The sequence below is a fragment of the Glycine soja genome, chromosome 3 (genome assembly GCF_004193775.1).
Source record: "Glycine soja cultivar W05 chromosome 3, ASM419377v2, whole genome shotgun sequence".
NCBI classification, from domain to species: Eukaryota; Viridiplantae; Streptophyta; class Magnoliopsida; order Fabales; family Fabaceae; genus Glycine; species Glycine soja.
This window is the reverse complement of record NC_041004.1, coordinates 3,045,427-3,061,596: the sequence shown is the minus strand read 5'-3', so window position 1 is coordinate 3,061,596 and position 16,170 is coordinate 3,045,427. Positions and strand designations below refer to the sequence as shown.

At 35.1% G+C, this 16,170-nt stretch overlaps 1 protein-coding gene across 1 annotated transcript; it reads left to right on the top strand.

Moving 5' to 3' along the window:
• The first annotated feature begins 1,702 nt into the window (after nucleotides 1-1,702).
• On the top strand, nucleotides 1,703-14,190 carry LOC114405895 (probable tRNA N6-adenosine threonylcarbamoyltransferase, mitochondrial). Its single transcript, XM_028368415.1, has 13 exons — nucleotides 1,703-1,984; nucleotides 2,082-2,126; nucleotides 3,591-3,665; nucleotides 4,154-4,250; nucleotides 4,504-4,594; nucleotides 5,056-5,105; nucleotides 5,872-6,062; nucleotides 6,210-6,295; nucleotides 11,146-11,221; nucleotides 11,411-11,494; nucleotides 11,603-11,717; nucleotides 12,958-13,046; nucleotides 13,564-14,190. Exons 1-13 carry the CDS (start codon nucleotides 1,775-1,777, stop codon nucleotides 13,690-13,692), a joined length of 1,338 nt encoding a protein of 445 aa, XP_028224216.1. The 5' UTR covers nucleotides 1,703-1,774; the 3' UTR covers nucleotides 13,693-14,190.
• Nucleotides 14,191-16,170: the final 1,980 nt, after the last annotated feature.

The following is a 16,170-nucleotide window of genomic DNA, read 5'->3' as shown; positions in this document are numbered from 1 at the left end:
GAGGTTTACAAATTTCTTATCTGATTCTATTTTCAATTGATTAATATATTTATTAATAATTAGAAAATATTTTTTTGACATATTTCATGCTTTTAATTAAGAATTTTAAGAAACAGTGATAATATATTTTGTTATTTTCTTTAAAATATGAAATAAAGTTATAATAATGAGAATTTTTTATAGTTATTAAAAAATCAACTAAAATAGAAAAAAGAAGAGACACTAAACACACGGCCTAATGTTTTCAAGATAGAGGGAGCAAAAATAATTTATTTTACAGGAGCTTAAAAAAAAGAATTAATAAAGACAACAAAAATTATTAATTTTTTTATTTTTTTAGATAAAAAAATAAAATGAATTTAAGAACATGAAACATTTTTTTGTTATTTTTTGTATATATTTAACAACATTAGCCTCTTATCTAATTTGAAGTTAGAAACTATGGGTATTATATATTATATTATGTATTTCCTTCAAAAAAAGAATATTATATTATTATGTATGAAAATTGAGACCCACATGGGCTTATACAACAGAATATCTATGTGTAGTGTGTGTTTTTTTTCTTTCATTATAACAACTGATAATGGGTTTGATTCTGGGTGGTGTTATGATGAAATTTTTTATGATGTCATACTTATTTAAATTTGATTTTTAATTATTATTTTATATCATAATTCATCCAAATATCTAATACATTTAAAATAGTCCTCAAATGTCTAAAAATAATAAAATTGATTCATTTAATATCATTAACATAATATTTTAAAATAGACTAATATAAATTTAAAAAATACAAGATTTACTGTAATAACTTGAATCACATTATTTCTTACAATATGATAATTAATATTATAAATATGACAGAAAAAATATATATGAAAAAAAGATAAAACAAATAATAATGTTCTCTAAAAGTAATATTTTAATAAGGTCAAACACTAGTGATTTTTAGACTTTCAATATTAATATTATTTAAAGTCAAATCAAACAATTATAAAAATTTTGAATCTATAAATTTAAACTTATAACTCAACTTATACAGTTTTGATCAATTTGGTTCGATTTTGATCAAAATACCTAAATGACCCAATAAAAAATCAAACCAAATACATAAATGATTCAATCAAAACTCTTTGAATCAGATTTGATCAATTTGAATTCCAGAATGACCCATAACTATAAACATCCCTACAGGCGGATGAATAAATATATTTCTGAGGTTTTTTGAATAGCCTACAATACGTATAACTTAATGCTCAACTCAAATAATTATATTATTAATAAAACTCTTTCTTATTAAAAAATACAATATTATATTTTTTTAACCTATATATAATTTAGGAATGATTATTTAATTAACTAAATATTAGAAGATGACTAAATAAAAGTAAGAGTTTAATGTTTATGTACTCATTATGTTAAATAATTTATATTATCATTTAATTATACATCATTATTTGAATTATATTAAGATAATATTTTAAAAATTTATAAATTTATCATGATAAATAGATTATGATTGAATATAACTTTTTTCCACTAAGAGAGTATTATCTTTTTTCTCTAAAAATCAATACCCAAAATTGAATATTGAGTATACAACTACATTAAAAATTTAGCACCAGGATTCAGTTAAAAAAAATATTTAGTGAGTTTTACTATTCATAATAATATTTTACCCCACTCTAGCGTGATTGTCTTTGGTAAAAAGATCGTCCCTTTCCGTGGAAAAACGTTGTCTGCACTCTCCAGTGCTTCATCTTCTCTGACAATGGTACTTTCTCTCTCTACATTAGGGTTTTCTTCAGCACTTTCGCGCCTAAACTTCTTCCCAAAGCCACCACCTTCTCTTTTCTCCGCACTCACCACTTTCCGCAGAAACCAACTTCCACTCAAATCGTCGCTCGCCGCATCGAAACGTGACGGCGATGTTGTCGTTTTGGGCATCGAAACCAGCTGCGACGATACCGCCGCTGCTGTCGTAAGTAATCTTGCCTTCGCTTTTTTTCATTCTTTCTTATTTTTTTGCGTTTGATGGTTTGGTTTGTCGTTTAATTTCTTTTGTGTGTGCTGTATAGGTGAGAAGTGACGGTGAAATTCTCAGCCAAGTAGTGTCTTCTCAGGTACGGTGTCGTATTGTATGTGCTGAATTTGCTTTCGTGGTTTTTCTCAGTCAAGTGTGAAAAAATTGTGGATTTTGGTGAAATTGATGCTGAATTATTCCCATTACCTGTTTTGAGTGGGGAATATTAATTGATGATTGGTTTGTGCGAGTTTGGATTGGTTAAATGAAGATAATATTTCAAGTTTGCAGTTTCCTGAATAGAGGTTTTGAAAGAGATGAAAACGATTACTTTTACAAAAAACTAAATAAATTGAAACAAACTTGAGTTTAAAAGTTGCAATTAGTATGATATATTTTTTTAGTTCTTGTTTCCTCAACACCAATTTTGTGTGTGCATGCGTGAGCTTTTGCCTTTATTAAGAAATTAATTCAAATACCTGAAACTTTATATATACTATGTTTTAAAATTAGAAAGTTTTTTTAACTAAGGAAATTTCAAAGTGGCAGTTGGTCAGAGATAGATAGATAGAGAAGCTTTTTTTTTTTTCCGGGGGGGGGGGGGGGGGTGGGGGTTAGATTGCTTTGAACATTTGGTATTAGAAAGGTTGGTCATGCTTACTGCTTGTATTTGAAAATTTTGCTCTAGAGCATTTTCGGTGGTGCATCAGCTTAGATATCAGATGGGTGGGTGAGACTTTCTTTGAATGTGGTAATGCTATATGCATATCCCAGGCCAGAAAAAGAACATAGAAGGGGCATTCTAGGGAAGCATAATAAGATATAATAATGTGACAAAGTAAAAGCAAAAACCAAGTAAGCAAATTGCACAGGTAATTTTCTTTGTTGTTTGGTTAAAATGATTTTGATGCTTCTGAAAAGTTTTATTGATCATTTTGAGATGTGTGGGAAGAGGGTGTCAATCTGTTGTGAATTGTGATTACACTTTCTGTGTAATGATTAATCACTAATAATCTGAGTCACGTATTTTTTTATTAAGCACTTGATTTCATTGAACATGAAAATGCTTATGTTCTATTGGATGCCTTTAGAAATATTGTTGTTTTCACTTGTTTCTTCATGAACTCAATAATGTTAAATGTTTAATCACTTTTGTATTGGAATTGAAAACTACAGCATTTAATCTTATAAAATCTTTACAATGGGTGTAATGCATAAAAATGATCTTCCAAACATTTGATGTAATCTTTTACTGTTGTACATGTGCTCATCAGGAAAGAATATCACCTTATATTTTCCATAAAATGAAAAGTTTAAAATTTAAATAAAGAAAATAATTAGATGTCTTTAGTGTTAATTTGTTCATACATCTATAATTAGGCAGTGGTAATGATTCCTGCTACTAATAATGGACAGATCACAACCCATTGGTAGCTTCTTTCCCTTTATCCTAAAAAAATTATAAGCTTTATTCTTATTAGCCACTTGATTTTATATTCGTCATCTTTCAGCTACCTAACATACCTCTTTTTTCTTTCTAACTATGTAACTTCTCCAAATTAAGGCAGACCTGCTTGCGAAATATGGAGGTGTTGCTCCAAAAATGGCAGAAGAAGCTCACTCAAAAGTTATAGACCAGGTACATCATTCCTGTCCTTTTCTTTATATATCCCAGCTAGAACACATTTTGTATAGGTAGGTCAGGGCACGCAAGGTATGTCTTGAGTATTATTTGTTCACATACTAGTTTTTGGAACCTTTCCACAAAGTGGCCGCATACATCCATTGTAGTTCCCTTCTGTAAACTTTATTTATTTATCTGCATTCAACTATTTATTTATAAATATTGCATTGCGTATAATGCACTTCAATGCTATAAATCTTTGTTGTTCCTAGTGCTTGTCTAGGTTGCTGGTGGAATATTCCTTCAAACATAACCCTGGTGGAATGTAAGTAACTTCTGAGTTACATTGGGTGCCGTAGAATGATGTTTGGAGGGTGCCACCAGATTCTCAAATCGATTTCTAATATGGCTTCTTATACTTTTTTCTTTGACTCTCTTTCTCTCTCTATCCCTTTCTAGAGTATTATTGGTTTGGGCTTAACCTTTTTTCTTATTCATTATAGGTTGTGCAAGAAGCCCTTGATAAAGCTTATCTGACCGAGAAGGATCTTACTGCTGTTGCTGTTACTATTGGTCCTGGTTTGAGTCTCTGCCTTCGTGGTAATGCATGAAGTCAAGAAACTTTAAGAATAGGCTTGCAAATTGTTTGAGTGAGAACACTGATCATCTTTGATCGTTATATTTAGAAGAATGAATACATTTTGTATTTAGAAGAATAATAATAAAAGATAAATATTACAGTCATAATTATCCATGACTTCATTCACTTTTCTTGTCTTTCTTCTGCTTTTGAGGAATTATTGGTGTTAATTATGTATATCTTCCGTCTTTGTCTTTGTCTTGCTAAATGCAGTGGGGGTGCAGAAAGCCCGGAAAATTGCTGGCGGATTTAATTTACCAATTATTGGCATACATCACATGGAAGCTCATGCTCTGGTTGCCAGGTAAAGTTATAGTTCTTTACTGAATATGTTAATCTTCTACTAATAGATGGATGCGGAGGCATGCTATCAACAATTGAAATGGCTATGTATAGTCTGTTATTTCCTATTTTTAAAAACAGAAAAGCAATAAAAACTTGTTTGATAATAGTTGATTTGGAAAACTGTTTTCAAAACTAATATCTCTTAGTTTTTAAAACCAGAAAATCAAAATATCTCTTAAGTTGTTTTTGTTTTGTATTTTTAGTTTTCTATTACTCACATCTTCTCTTATACTTTAACTTCTATTTTTTGAAAATTATTTATAGAATAGATTTTAAAACAAAAAAACAAAACTCAATCAAAGTATCAAACACACCTTTAGTTTCTTTTTATTGTTTTCTTCTACAATTTCTCTGCACCCTTTAGTGTTCCATAAGAAATTATTTTTTTTGTTGTGAGTCATAGTTATCTTTTTGTTATAGGTTAATTGAGAAAGATTTGCAGTTTCCATTCATGGCCCTACTTATTTCAGGTATCATTCCTAGTTTTGGGTTTTAGTTTTGTTAGTCAAGAAGCACTCATGCTGGAATTTTTCTTCCTCACACCTGATCTATCTTTATTCCTTGGATCATAAAATCATTGTTTCTTGTTTCTAGTTCTTTTTTCATGTTTTAAAGAATTTGGAATTTATAGCATGCTTGGGTAATAAGATCCATGTGGTATAAATAAATTAAGCCAGGTCAATTTTTGACGGTTTTGAAATTTGAATGAGTAGTATGCAGCTTGATACATCAGGAAAGTTTGATGATGTACAAAGAAATGTACAAAACTAACATATTTCACAAGGTAATGCCATTTATAAGAATGTGCTTTAGATATTCCATGTGCATGTATATTTGTGATGTATGTTAGATATATGTGGTAGCATATCATGTATATATGGTAGAATCAATCAGGAACAATCTTAGGAACACATTCTCTGAACTCATGCTCTTCATCTCTCTCTCTCTTTTTCTCTGCTTACTTTTATTCTCTCTCTTTCTCTCTGTCTTGTTCCCACTTTCCTACATTTTCTCATATATGCTTTGTTTCTTGCACTCACATGTCACCCTTCCAGACACTTTCCTAAATTTGGGCACATAATTGTGATAAATGTCATTTATGTAGAGGTGATTCTTGTGGTGTAGTTTCTGAACAGTCCAGTGTATTGCAAACTTGTGATTTGATACAGCCACTGCTGACTATATATTTTTCAGGTACAAATACACTAGGCTAACTTGTGGGAATTGTATTTATAGGGGGACACAATTTACTCGTTCTTGCTCGTGATCTTGGGCAGTACATACAACTTGGAACTACGATAGATGATGCTATCGGTGAGGCATATGACAAGACAGCAAAATGGCTCGGACTGGATTTGAGGAGAAGTGGTGGTCCTGCTATTGAGAAGCTTGCTATGGAGGGTAATGCTGAATCAGTCAAGTTTTCTGTAAGTTAGCTGCACAATATTATATTCCTCTCCCTTTCCCTAGCCCGTGATTGTTGCCTTAGGTTGAATATCTATCCTTTTCTGACATTGCCATGGCAGATGTTGTGCTTCTAGTGGAGATTTAAGTTTATTACCTTGTCATTCTAGATTCCAATGAAGCAGCACAAAGACTGCAATTTTTCCTATGCTGGTCTAAAAACCCAAGTACGTCTGGCAATTGAGTCCAAAAAGATGTAAGTAAATATTTGAAGTTGTTTGTTAATAGATTTGTTATTTTTAAAAATAAATATACGGAACAATGCTGTATCCTGATGGATAACCTGATGTAATATTTATTCCATATCCTATTAGCTTTCTCTAATGTAGTTGTTAGCAGCACAAATTTAATTTAATATAAAAACATTCTGAATTGAAGAAATGTCTGGTTGCCACATTCTGTATGGTATTATCTTTTTTCCCTCTCATTCACATCATTTCTTTTTTTTTGCTCAGCAAAAGTAGAAGTAATATTAGATGAGTACCAGAGGTACTAAGCTTACAAATAGTGATGTCAAGCACTAGGTTCCAGATCAGACTTGCTGCAGTCTTGATAGGAACCCAAGCCTGAAATCAGAATTACATAATTTGAACAAAACTGTAACATGATACTCCTACTCTAACTCATAAAAGCTAATCGAAGATTGGTCGACCAATGGTTGAAGCTTGTCTCAAAATCCTTCTCTAAGTTACGAAGCCAAGTCCATAATAAAGAGTGCATCATCCATGATTTTGTTAGCATTGAATAAGTCGTTGGAAAAGATAATGTTGTTCCGCTGCTGCCAAATAAACCATGTCAACGCTAGCCACCAACACTTCCACCTGTTGACCTTTACAACCTCAGCCACCCCAAATATATGTTGAAGGAAATTATGTTTTGGGTTTTGCGGGAGAGGACCCACGCAATTCACCCAAGACATCGATTCCCACCACAGTGGACTGATTTTGCTGCAATGAAAAAACACATGACCTGTATTCTCCTCCAGATTACTGCAAAACACGCAACTCCTATCATTTAATTCCACCTGTCGTCTGTGAAGGTTTGCCCTTGTAGGTAGTCGATCTCTAAGTAACCTCCAAGCGAAAGCTAATACTTTATTTGGTGCCTTTGTCTTCCATAGTTCCTCAAAAGCTGACAGCTCTGCCCCTTCTGCTGCAATCTCCCTCATCATGATGTAAGCACTTCTTGCGGAATAATGGCCACTAGGATCTGCCACCCCCAACCACTCATCTTTTCTGTCTGGCTGAATTTGCTTGCTGTCCACATCGTTTAGAAAAGCGACAGCCATGCCTAACTCATTATCAAACAACGGTCTCCTCCAACTAAGCTCCCATTCCCATCCTATATCCTTACAAGCCCCCATCTGCTGAATGGTGTGATTTTGCTGACTAGAAATGAGGTACAACCTGGGATACTTTGCTGCTAATGATCTGTCTTCACCTATCCATTGATCCTCCCAAAACTTAATATGGTCACCACATCCAACCCTCCACTCTATACTCCTCGATAATGGCTCGCCATACTCCGGATGCTGTAATACCCTTTTTAAATCCCTCCACCAAATAGATTCATTGTTGGTTGTTGGTGCATCGCCCAAGCTCCTCCACCCGCCATATTTGGATTCCAAAACCCTGGCCAAAAGTGCTCCTTGCTGCTGAAATAGACTCCACTTCCATTTTGCAAGTAGTGCAATATTGAAAGTGTTTATATCCTTGATCCCCAACCCCCCTTTCTCCTTTGGAAGGCACACGGTATCCCATTTGACCCAGGCTATCTTGTGATGATCCGCATCACCTCCCCATAAGAATTTTCTCTGTAAGCAAATCAGCTTGTCTATCACCTTTTTAGGAACCCTGAAAAAAGAAAAGAAATATATAGGAATGGATGTTAAGACAGATTTTATGAGAGTCACTCTCCCCCCAAAAGAAATGTGTCTTTGCTTCCATCTCGCTAATTTTCTCTCACACTTGGCGATTAGAGGATCCCACATCAGACTTCTTCTTGGATTAGCTCCAATAGGGATGTCTAGATAGGTAAAAGGAAAGGACAGTAGGCTACAATTGAGGTAATTGGCTGCTTCAAGTTTCCACTGTTCTGACATACCAAATGCTCCAAAACTACTTTTTACAAAATTGATTTTGAGTCCCGATACAAGTTCGAAAGCCCTCAAGATTGCTTTGATTGCTTTGATGTTCATCATGGTAGCCTCCCCGAAGAATATTGTGTCATCTGCGTATTGGAGGAAGCTAATGTCCACATTGTTTGAACCACTGGAAATCCCCTGTATAAATTACTCCCCACAGCTGTTCTTACTAGCCCATTTAAAGCTTCAGCGACGATATTAAATAACAAGGGTGCTAGTGGATCCCCTTACCTTAGTCCTCTCTGTGGGATGAACTCCTGCGTGGGACTGCCATTCACCAGTATTGAAATAGAAGCAGACTTTAAGCATCCATCAATCCATTTGTCACCGAATCCCATCCTTCTTAACATATACAGTAGAAAATTCCATGATATTGAGTCATAGGCCTTCTCATAATCGACTTTAAAAACAATGCAAGGCTTTTGGCCTTTCCTTGCTTCATCGACTACCTCGTTTGTTATCACCGCACTATGAAGCAAATGCCTTCCTTCGATGAATGCGGATTGTCTTTCATCAATGATGGAAGGCATAACCTTCATCAGACGATTGGCCAGTATCTTTGCCACTATCTTATAGATGCACCCTATCAGTGAAATAGGCCTGTAATCATTCAGAAGTTGTGGCTCCGGCACCTTCGGGAGGAGGGCTATAAATGATGCATTGGAACCTCTTGGAAAGCATTCGTTGACATGGAACTCATCTAAGAATCGGAGAACATCAGGTTTGATTAAATGCCAGAATCTTTTGATGAATTTAAAGTTAAGTCCATCTGGCCCTGGGCTTTTCTCGATACCACATTCCCACACAGCGCTCTTCACCTCCTCTTCAGTAAAACGCGACAGTAACATCTCGTTTTGATGGTTGTCTATGGTGTGAAAGATTATGCTATCCAACCGAGGTCTGTGCTGGTCTGGTTCTTGAAACCACTGCATAAAGAAAGATCTCACCTCCTCTTTTACCCGTGCCGGCTCTTCAGACCATGATCCATTAATCCACACTCCTCTTAGGCTATTATTTCTGCGACTAGCATTCATCATCAAATGAAAGTATCTTGTATTACAATCGCCTTCTTTGATCCATTTAGACCTTGCCTTCTGCCTTAGTAAAGACTCCTGTGATTGGGCCGCTCTCCACAAGTCTTCCTGAAGCTGCTTCCTTGTCATCATTTCATTAGGAGTCAGGTGTCTGTCGCCTGTGTTGGTCTCCAACTTGTTCAGCTCCTCCTCAATTTTCTTGTATCTCTTAAAAGTGTTACCGAACTGTTCCTTATTCCACGCTTTCAACTTTTGTTTCAGGCTTTTGATTTTTTCTTTCAACACATACCCACCCCAACCGCTTTGCTGATTAGAACTCCATGATTCTTGGACAATTTTCTTGAATGAATTATCCGAGAACCAACAATCTAAGATCCTAAAAGGTTTAGGACCCCAGTCAACGAATTTAGATCTAAGCAAAATTGGACAGTGATCAGAGAAATTTCTATCCAATGTGTGCTGGGTGCTTCCAGGCCATTTGGCTAACCACTCTGGTGACACCAGAAATCTGTCCAACTTGCTCTTAGCGGTGTCGTTTGGTCTAAACCATGTGAACTGTCTGCCCAACCATGGCACTTCCTCAACCTCTAACTCCTCAATCCATTCGTTAAACTCGCTCATGTTGCTTTCTCTTGACCCTCTATGACGTATGCCCACTCTTTCTGATGATACTCTGATGTTATTAAAATCTCCTAGAACACACCATAGCCCCTCTTGGCTTTGATATTTCAGCTGTTTCACATTGTCCCACAAAATTCTTTTATTCTGGATGTCACATGGTGAGTAGATGGTGATGATATGAATCAATTGCTGCTCCTGAAGCCACTCTCCTACTAACATTAAAAAACCTTGCCCAATGACCTTCCTTTATAACTTAAATCTTTTTTCACTCCACAGTCATAGAATCCCACCAGCTGAATTTGATGCCGCTTGAGCTTCCCATTTGACATCGGTGTTCCTCCACAGCGCTTGACACATGGATCTGTCTACAATCTCTTTATTTGTCTCCTGAATACATAGCATATCTATGTGCTGATTGCTGGCCACTTAATCCCCCTCCCTAAACCTCTGACATTATATGTTATTATATTCATTGGACAATCCCCCTGCTTCCCAAGCTCTGTGCCTCTTTACGGTCTCTGTTCTCCATCTCCACTATTTTATTAATCGGCTGTTTGTGAAGAACCGGTAGTAACCCCCAGTGATTTTACCATCTCCCATATGTCTGCTGCCTCTTGGTTCAATAAGTGAGGCTCTGCCACTGCACACTCAGATTGTGTTGAGGAGTCCTCCGTATTGGCTATGTTTGTGTGATATATTGTCCCACAATTGATTATGTTGTCACTCGGGACCTGCACTACATTTGGAGTGTTTGAAACTGAGTCCAGTTCTAAAGGTAATGGGATTCCAGGTGCAAGGCCCGAAATGGATTTCCTTTTGGACCACCTCTTCCGTGAATAAACTTGTGAATATAGCTGTAACTTGCTGGCTATTGGGCTAGGTGCTGGTTGTATATAGGAGGCCTTGGGGGTGTGGGTAGAAAAGCTCATAACTCCTTCTGAATTCCCCTTACAGTCACGTGTCTCATTTAAATTTGAGACTTGCCCCGTGCTTTCTCGTTGCTTCTTCTTTTTAAATTTCCTCTTTCAGACTCACTCACCAGCGTTACGTCAGCATTGAAGCTCCCGATCATTCACATCATTTCTAATATTTTATTATTGTAGATGTAGCCTTTACCTACAGGATAATTTGCATATTGCAAGAAGTATTATGTGATGCAGTAGTAAATTTAAATTGTGCAACATTGCAGACATCTTTTTAATTTTTATTATTACCTATTTATGAGTAACTGTATATGTGCAATTGCAGTGATGCCAAAATTCCAATTTCTTCAGCAAGTAATGGAGATCGACTGTCACGGGCTGATATTGCTGCTTCTTTTCAGGTTAGTTATACTTTTGTACATTTTGTAGATTACAAGAGTGTCTTCCCTTTCAAGTCTAGTTAATAAAGTTTAGTATCTCCCTGCTCTTGTTTAAAATTTCCTCATCTTCTCTTTCATTCACATTTAACCCATTTGTTTTAGCATGTGTCATATAACTACTATCTATTTCATTTTCTACATATCAAGCAGCGAATTGCTGTGTTACATCTTGAGGAGAGGTGTGAACGAGCAATACAGTGGGCATTGAAGATGGAGCCTTCCATAAGACACTTGGTAATTTGAAATCTAAATTACTGCCATGTCAAATAACATCAATACTCCTCCTATATATTAATTTCCATTGAAAAATCTAAATGTCATTCTATGTCTTGTTTGTTGCAGGTTGTCTCTGGTGGAGTTGCATCAAATCAATATGTCCGAGCCCGGCTTGATATGGTTGTGAAGAAGAATGGCCTGCAACTTGTATGCCCACCTCCTCGGCTCTGTACTGATAATGGTAATCATATATTCTTACCTTTGCTTTTAGTAGTGAAGGCAAACTCGATCAATACCGTGCTTCTTTGCAAACTTGACAGTCCAATGTCAGAACAAGTGAGGGTTGTATTAGACAACCAATATAAAAAAAATTGCCAATCTTTTATTACATCATATGGCTTGAGTGCAGTGTTAACTTCGCTACAACAGCTATATCGGTACTAGGATATATTGCAAAATTGGCAAGTGATGTCACTTTTTCTGGACACATGTGGATAAAGAAGTTTGTCCACAAGAATAAGATTTGATGATTGAAATATTGAAATGCTAACAGTTAAATATATGGAAGTAGTTGACTGTATTATCAGAAGGAGTATTTACCCAGTGTGTCATCTAGCAACCAAGTGGGTTGGAGAAAAGGCTGAAGAGTTGGTCTATTAGACACTTCAAGATTTAAATAAGTTAATCCAAGCACATAAAAAAAGAACCAGTAACGTGGCTTTCTAACACTCCCCCTCATGCTGAAGGATACCATGTTAGAATGTGAGTTTTGACCTAATTGACCAAAAAAACTGACTTGTAAGGTGAGGATTAATTCCCACTTTTATACTTTATCTCGAGTCAATGTGGGACTTCAACACGCCCCTCTTTGCCCATGGCTACCTGCCACAACTAAGGTGAGATAGGGGTGAATTAAGGTGGCTTTCTAACAATAATGAAATAGTTCCTTCTTATTGATAGGGTACAAAAATTTACATGAATATAGTGTCTTGTGGTTGGGCTGTTTTAATGTTAGTTTTTACATTTTACCTTTCCCACTCAATATGAGGAAGAAGTGGACTTTAGGGGCTCTATGGTACTAATTAAGGGATCAAAACGTATCAGGTTATTTAGAAATCACATTTTCCCTTGAGAAGGAAACAGGTGCCAATCAAACTTGCACTGGTTCTGAAATTTCATTTACCCATATGTTAGGGCATTGACAAGATTTTCTTGTATAGATGAAATGTAATGCTCGTCCTTTTTCTCACATTCATTCTCCTTGATGCTCTTCATGAAGATAAAGAAAAAGAAATTCTCCATTTCTCAGTTGTAATATCTCAATTCTCTCATTTGTAGATCTTTTCGCAATCCAAATTAGTTGTTGAATGAATTTTCATTTCGTTTATCTATCTTTCTTGATCCATTGTTTAAAATACCAGATTAGGATGGTACTATTTTTGATGCAACATATCTTATTAGCTTGCTTTTGAGCTGAATAGGTGTAATGATTGCTTGGACTGGTATTGAGCACTTCCGCATGGGAAGATATGACCCTCCTCCTCCTGCAGAAGAACCTGAAGACTTTGTGGTGTGTTTTCCTGAACATTGACAAATATATAGATCAAAGCATTTTTTATCAGCTGAATTTGCTTTCCCATTATGATTCTCTAGATGGATTTGAAAAATAACTTTATCTGAAAGAAAATTAAGGTTAATGCTTTTTACACAATCAATAACATCAATTGTAACCCAGGCCTTTAAAATAAATGTTTATGTCCATTTGCTTTCCTATCTACTCTCATGGGAAATACTGTTAAGATGTTTTTAACCTCTTCTAATTATTTTCTATATCCATATCCATTTCATTTTAACCTATTAGACAAATGTACTAGGCTGCAGGATTTAGCAGACTTTTTCTCCATGTTCTTTGTTGATGTTATATGTTAGTAATATAAAATTCAAACGACTTTAGTGCAACTTAGCATTGCTGAAGATTTGTTGGCTAACATGGAGTTTTTCTTCTCTAAATTTGAGTTAACCTGTGTTACATACAATGCCTATGTTTCACAAATCTGTAAATTTTGTTAAACTATGATTCATTTCAGTATGATATACGCCCAAGGTGGCCGCTGGGGGAAGAATATGCTGAAGGAAAAAGTGTAGCACGTTCGTTAAGAACAGCCCGCATTCATCCTTCTCTTACATCTATAATTCTAGCATCATTGCAACAATGACACTGCTTGAACTTCCATGTTGCTTCAGCCTCTCATGAAGATTTGCAGGGCAAGCCTCTCTCTTTTGGACTTATCTATGATTTGCCAAAATGACGTCTGGGCCGAATTTTCAAAAATACATGAAAAAGTGGGCTGAAGTTTGCTGTGGAAACTGACCATTGGCATCAAGCAGTAGCACGAGAAAATCCAGCAAAGCAATGTCACGGCAAGGAGAAACATTATAATGGTATGGTGGTTGGTAGAAGTGAAAAAAGGAGTGGGATGGGAAGAGATCAAAATTCATTGTGCTATTAACAAAAAATTTCAACTTAAGAGTAAAAGAAAAGAAAAGGCAAGGAAATTTTGTATTTATGTATTATTATTGACATATTTTGTCAATGGAATTGATTAACAAAATATTAGTTATTAATTGGCACAAATTGTAAAATATTTGTTATTATTGGAACAAATTTGATGGCCATTTAAAATAATAGATCTTACATAATTAAACAACTGTAATTATCTTTGTAATTAGTTTTCCCAGTTGTAGGATAACATTTATTGCATATTGACTATTTAATGCACAGATGTAGAAATCAAATGATATGAACACTATTTAATGTAGAATTCTTCACAAGAGTACACAATTTTTCACTTGCAAAATTTCTTAGTCTAATATGATATCAGTCTAAGTTGTTATCCTATCATAGTTTTGTCCAAAATTCGTAGCTTCTTGATTTTGTGAGACTATCTAGTTCTTACTCCTTGTTCCTTTTGTGATTTCTCTCGTGATTATTTTTTCCCTTAGCCTTATGTCTAGTAACAAGTATGATATCTCTTATTCATTTGCCTCAATGACAAGAATCATTTTGCCTAGCCATTCTAGTTCCAGATATTTATTAAAGGTAAGAACCTTTGGGGTCATGTTGACGATAACAATTCTACTCCTAAGAAAACCAACTAAATGAATATGCTACGTGAAAAGTCAAGGACACCCGAGTCATGACATAGATCATAGGCTCTCTTGATTCTCATATTGTTCTCAATTTACGCCCATTCAACACTGTAGCCAAGATGTGGGCCTATCTTAAGAAGATTTATAACCAGAATAATACTGCTAGAAGGTTTAAACTGAAACATGAAATTACTATATTTCAACAAGATAGTTTCTCAGTTTTTGAATTTTATTCTCAGTTCATAAATCATTGGGCTGAATACACTGACATTGTCTATGAAGATTTGTTAAATGATGGTCAAATTGCAGTGCAACAAGTTCATGAGACTACAAAAAGGGATAAATTTCTTGTGAAATTGAGATCTGACTTTAAGGGTATTTGATCCAATCTCATGAATAGAGCTCCTGTCCCATCCTTGGATACATGCCTCAATGAGCTTCTTCGTGAAGAACAATGCTTCCTAACTCAAGCATCCATGGAACAACAAAAATTTGGCTCTTTTCTAGTTGCATATGCTACACAAGGAAAATTTAAACGTCGAGACCTGAGTGTTGTCCAATGCTTATGTTGCAAAGAACTTGGACATTTTGGTTCACTTTATCCTAAAAAGTTTTGCAATCATTGCAAAAAAGATTACCATATCATTAAAGAATGTCCCACAAGACCACCAAGAAAAACTGAAACAACCTTTATTGTTGTGGTTGGTCCTTCTTCTGCTAGTGGTTCTACGAATCAAAATGCTCTTGGCTCTACGCAACAATGACCCCTAAAATGGTCCAGCAAATGATAATTTATGCATTTTTTGCTTTAGGACTTTCATGTAAACCTTTCCTTCTTGTACTCTATGGTATTTTGATTCTAGTGCATCCAATCACATGATCAACACTGCTGAATCCCTTAAAAATGTCACAAGATATTCTAGTAACCTTTAAATTCATGTCGTTGATGGAAACAATCTACCAATCACAACTATTGGTGACATTTCCTCCTCTTTAACCAATTGATTTGTTTCCCTTGGTTTCACTAGTAATCTTATTTATGTTGGTCAACTAGTTGACAATGATTGCAAAGTTGCATTCTTAAAATTTGATTGTCTTGTGCTGGATCAACAATTAGGAAAGATGATTGCGAAGGGGCCTAAGGTCGAATATCTTTTTGAAAATTCTACCATTTCCAATTCATAAATAAAAAAGGTAAATAAGCCTTTTGATATGATTCATAGTGATCTATGGGGGATTAGACCAGTTATATCTCATGCTAAATACAAATACTTCATCACTTTTATTGATGACTATACTTGTTTCACTTGGGTCTATTTTTTGTGCTCTAAAGATGAAGCATTCTCTGTTTTCAAAAAATTTCATGCCTATGTTCGAATCCATTTTTCGTCCAAGATTAAAATTTGGCATTCTGACAACGGGTGGGAATATACATCTCATTTATTTTAGGAATTCTTGTAGACAAATGATATTTTATCTAAAAGGTTATGTCCTTCCACACCCCAATAGATTGGGGTAGCTGAAAGGAAAAAACGTCATCTTAT

Excerpts from the sequence above, each read along its gene's own strand:
- LOC114405895 (XM_028368415.1), top strand. The coding sequence starts at position 1,775 with ATGGTACTTTCTCTCTCTACATTAGGGTTTTCTTCAGCACTTTCGCGC. Across the intron at positions 1,985-2,081 it reads ACGATACCGCCGCTGCTGTC|GTGAGAAGTGACGGTGAAAT; the intron begins GTAAGTAATCTT and ends TGTGCTGTATAG. Across the intron at positions 11,222-11,410 it reads ATATTGCTGCTTCTTTTCAG|CGAATTGCTGTGTTACATCT; the intron begins GTTAGTTATACT and ends CATATCAAGCAG.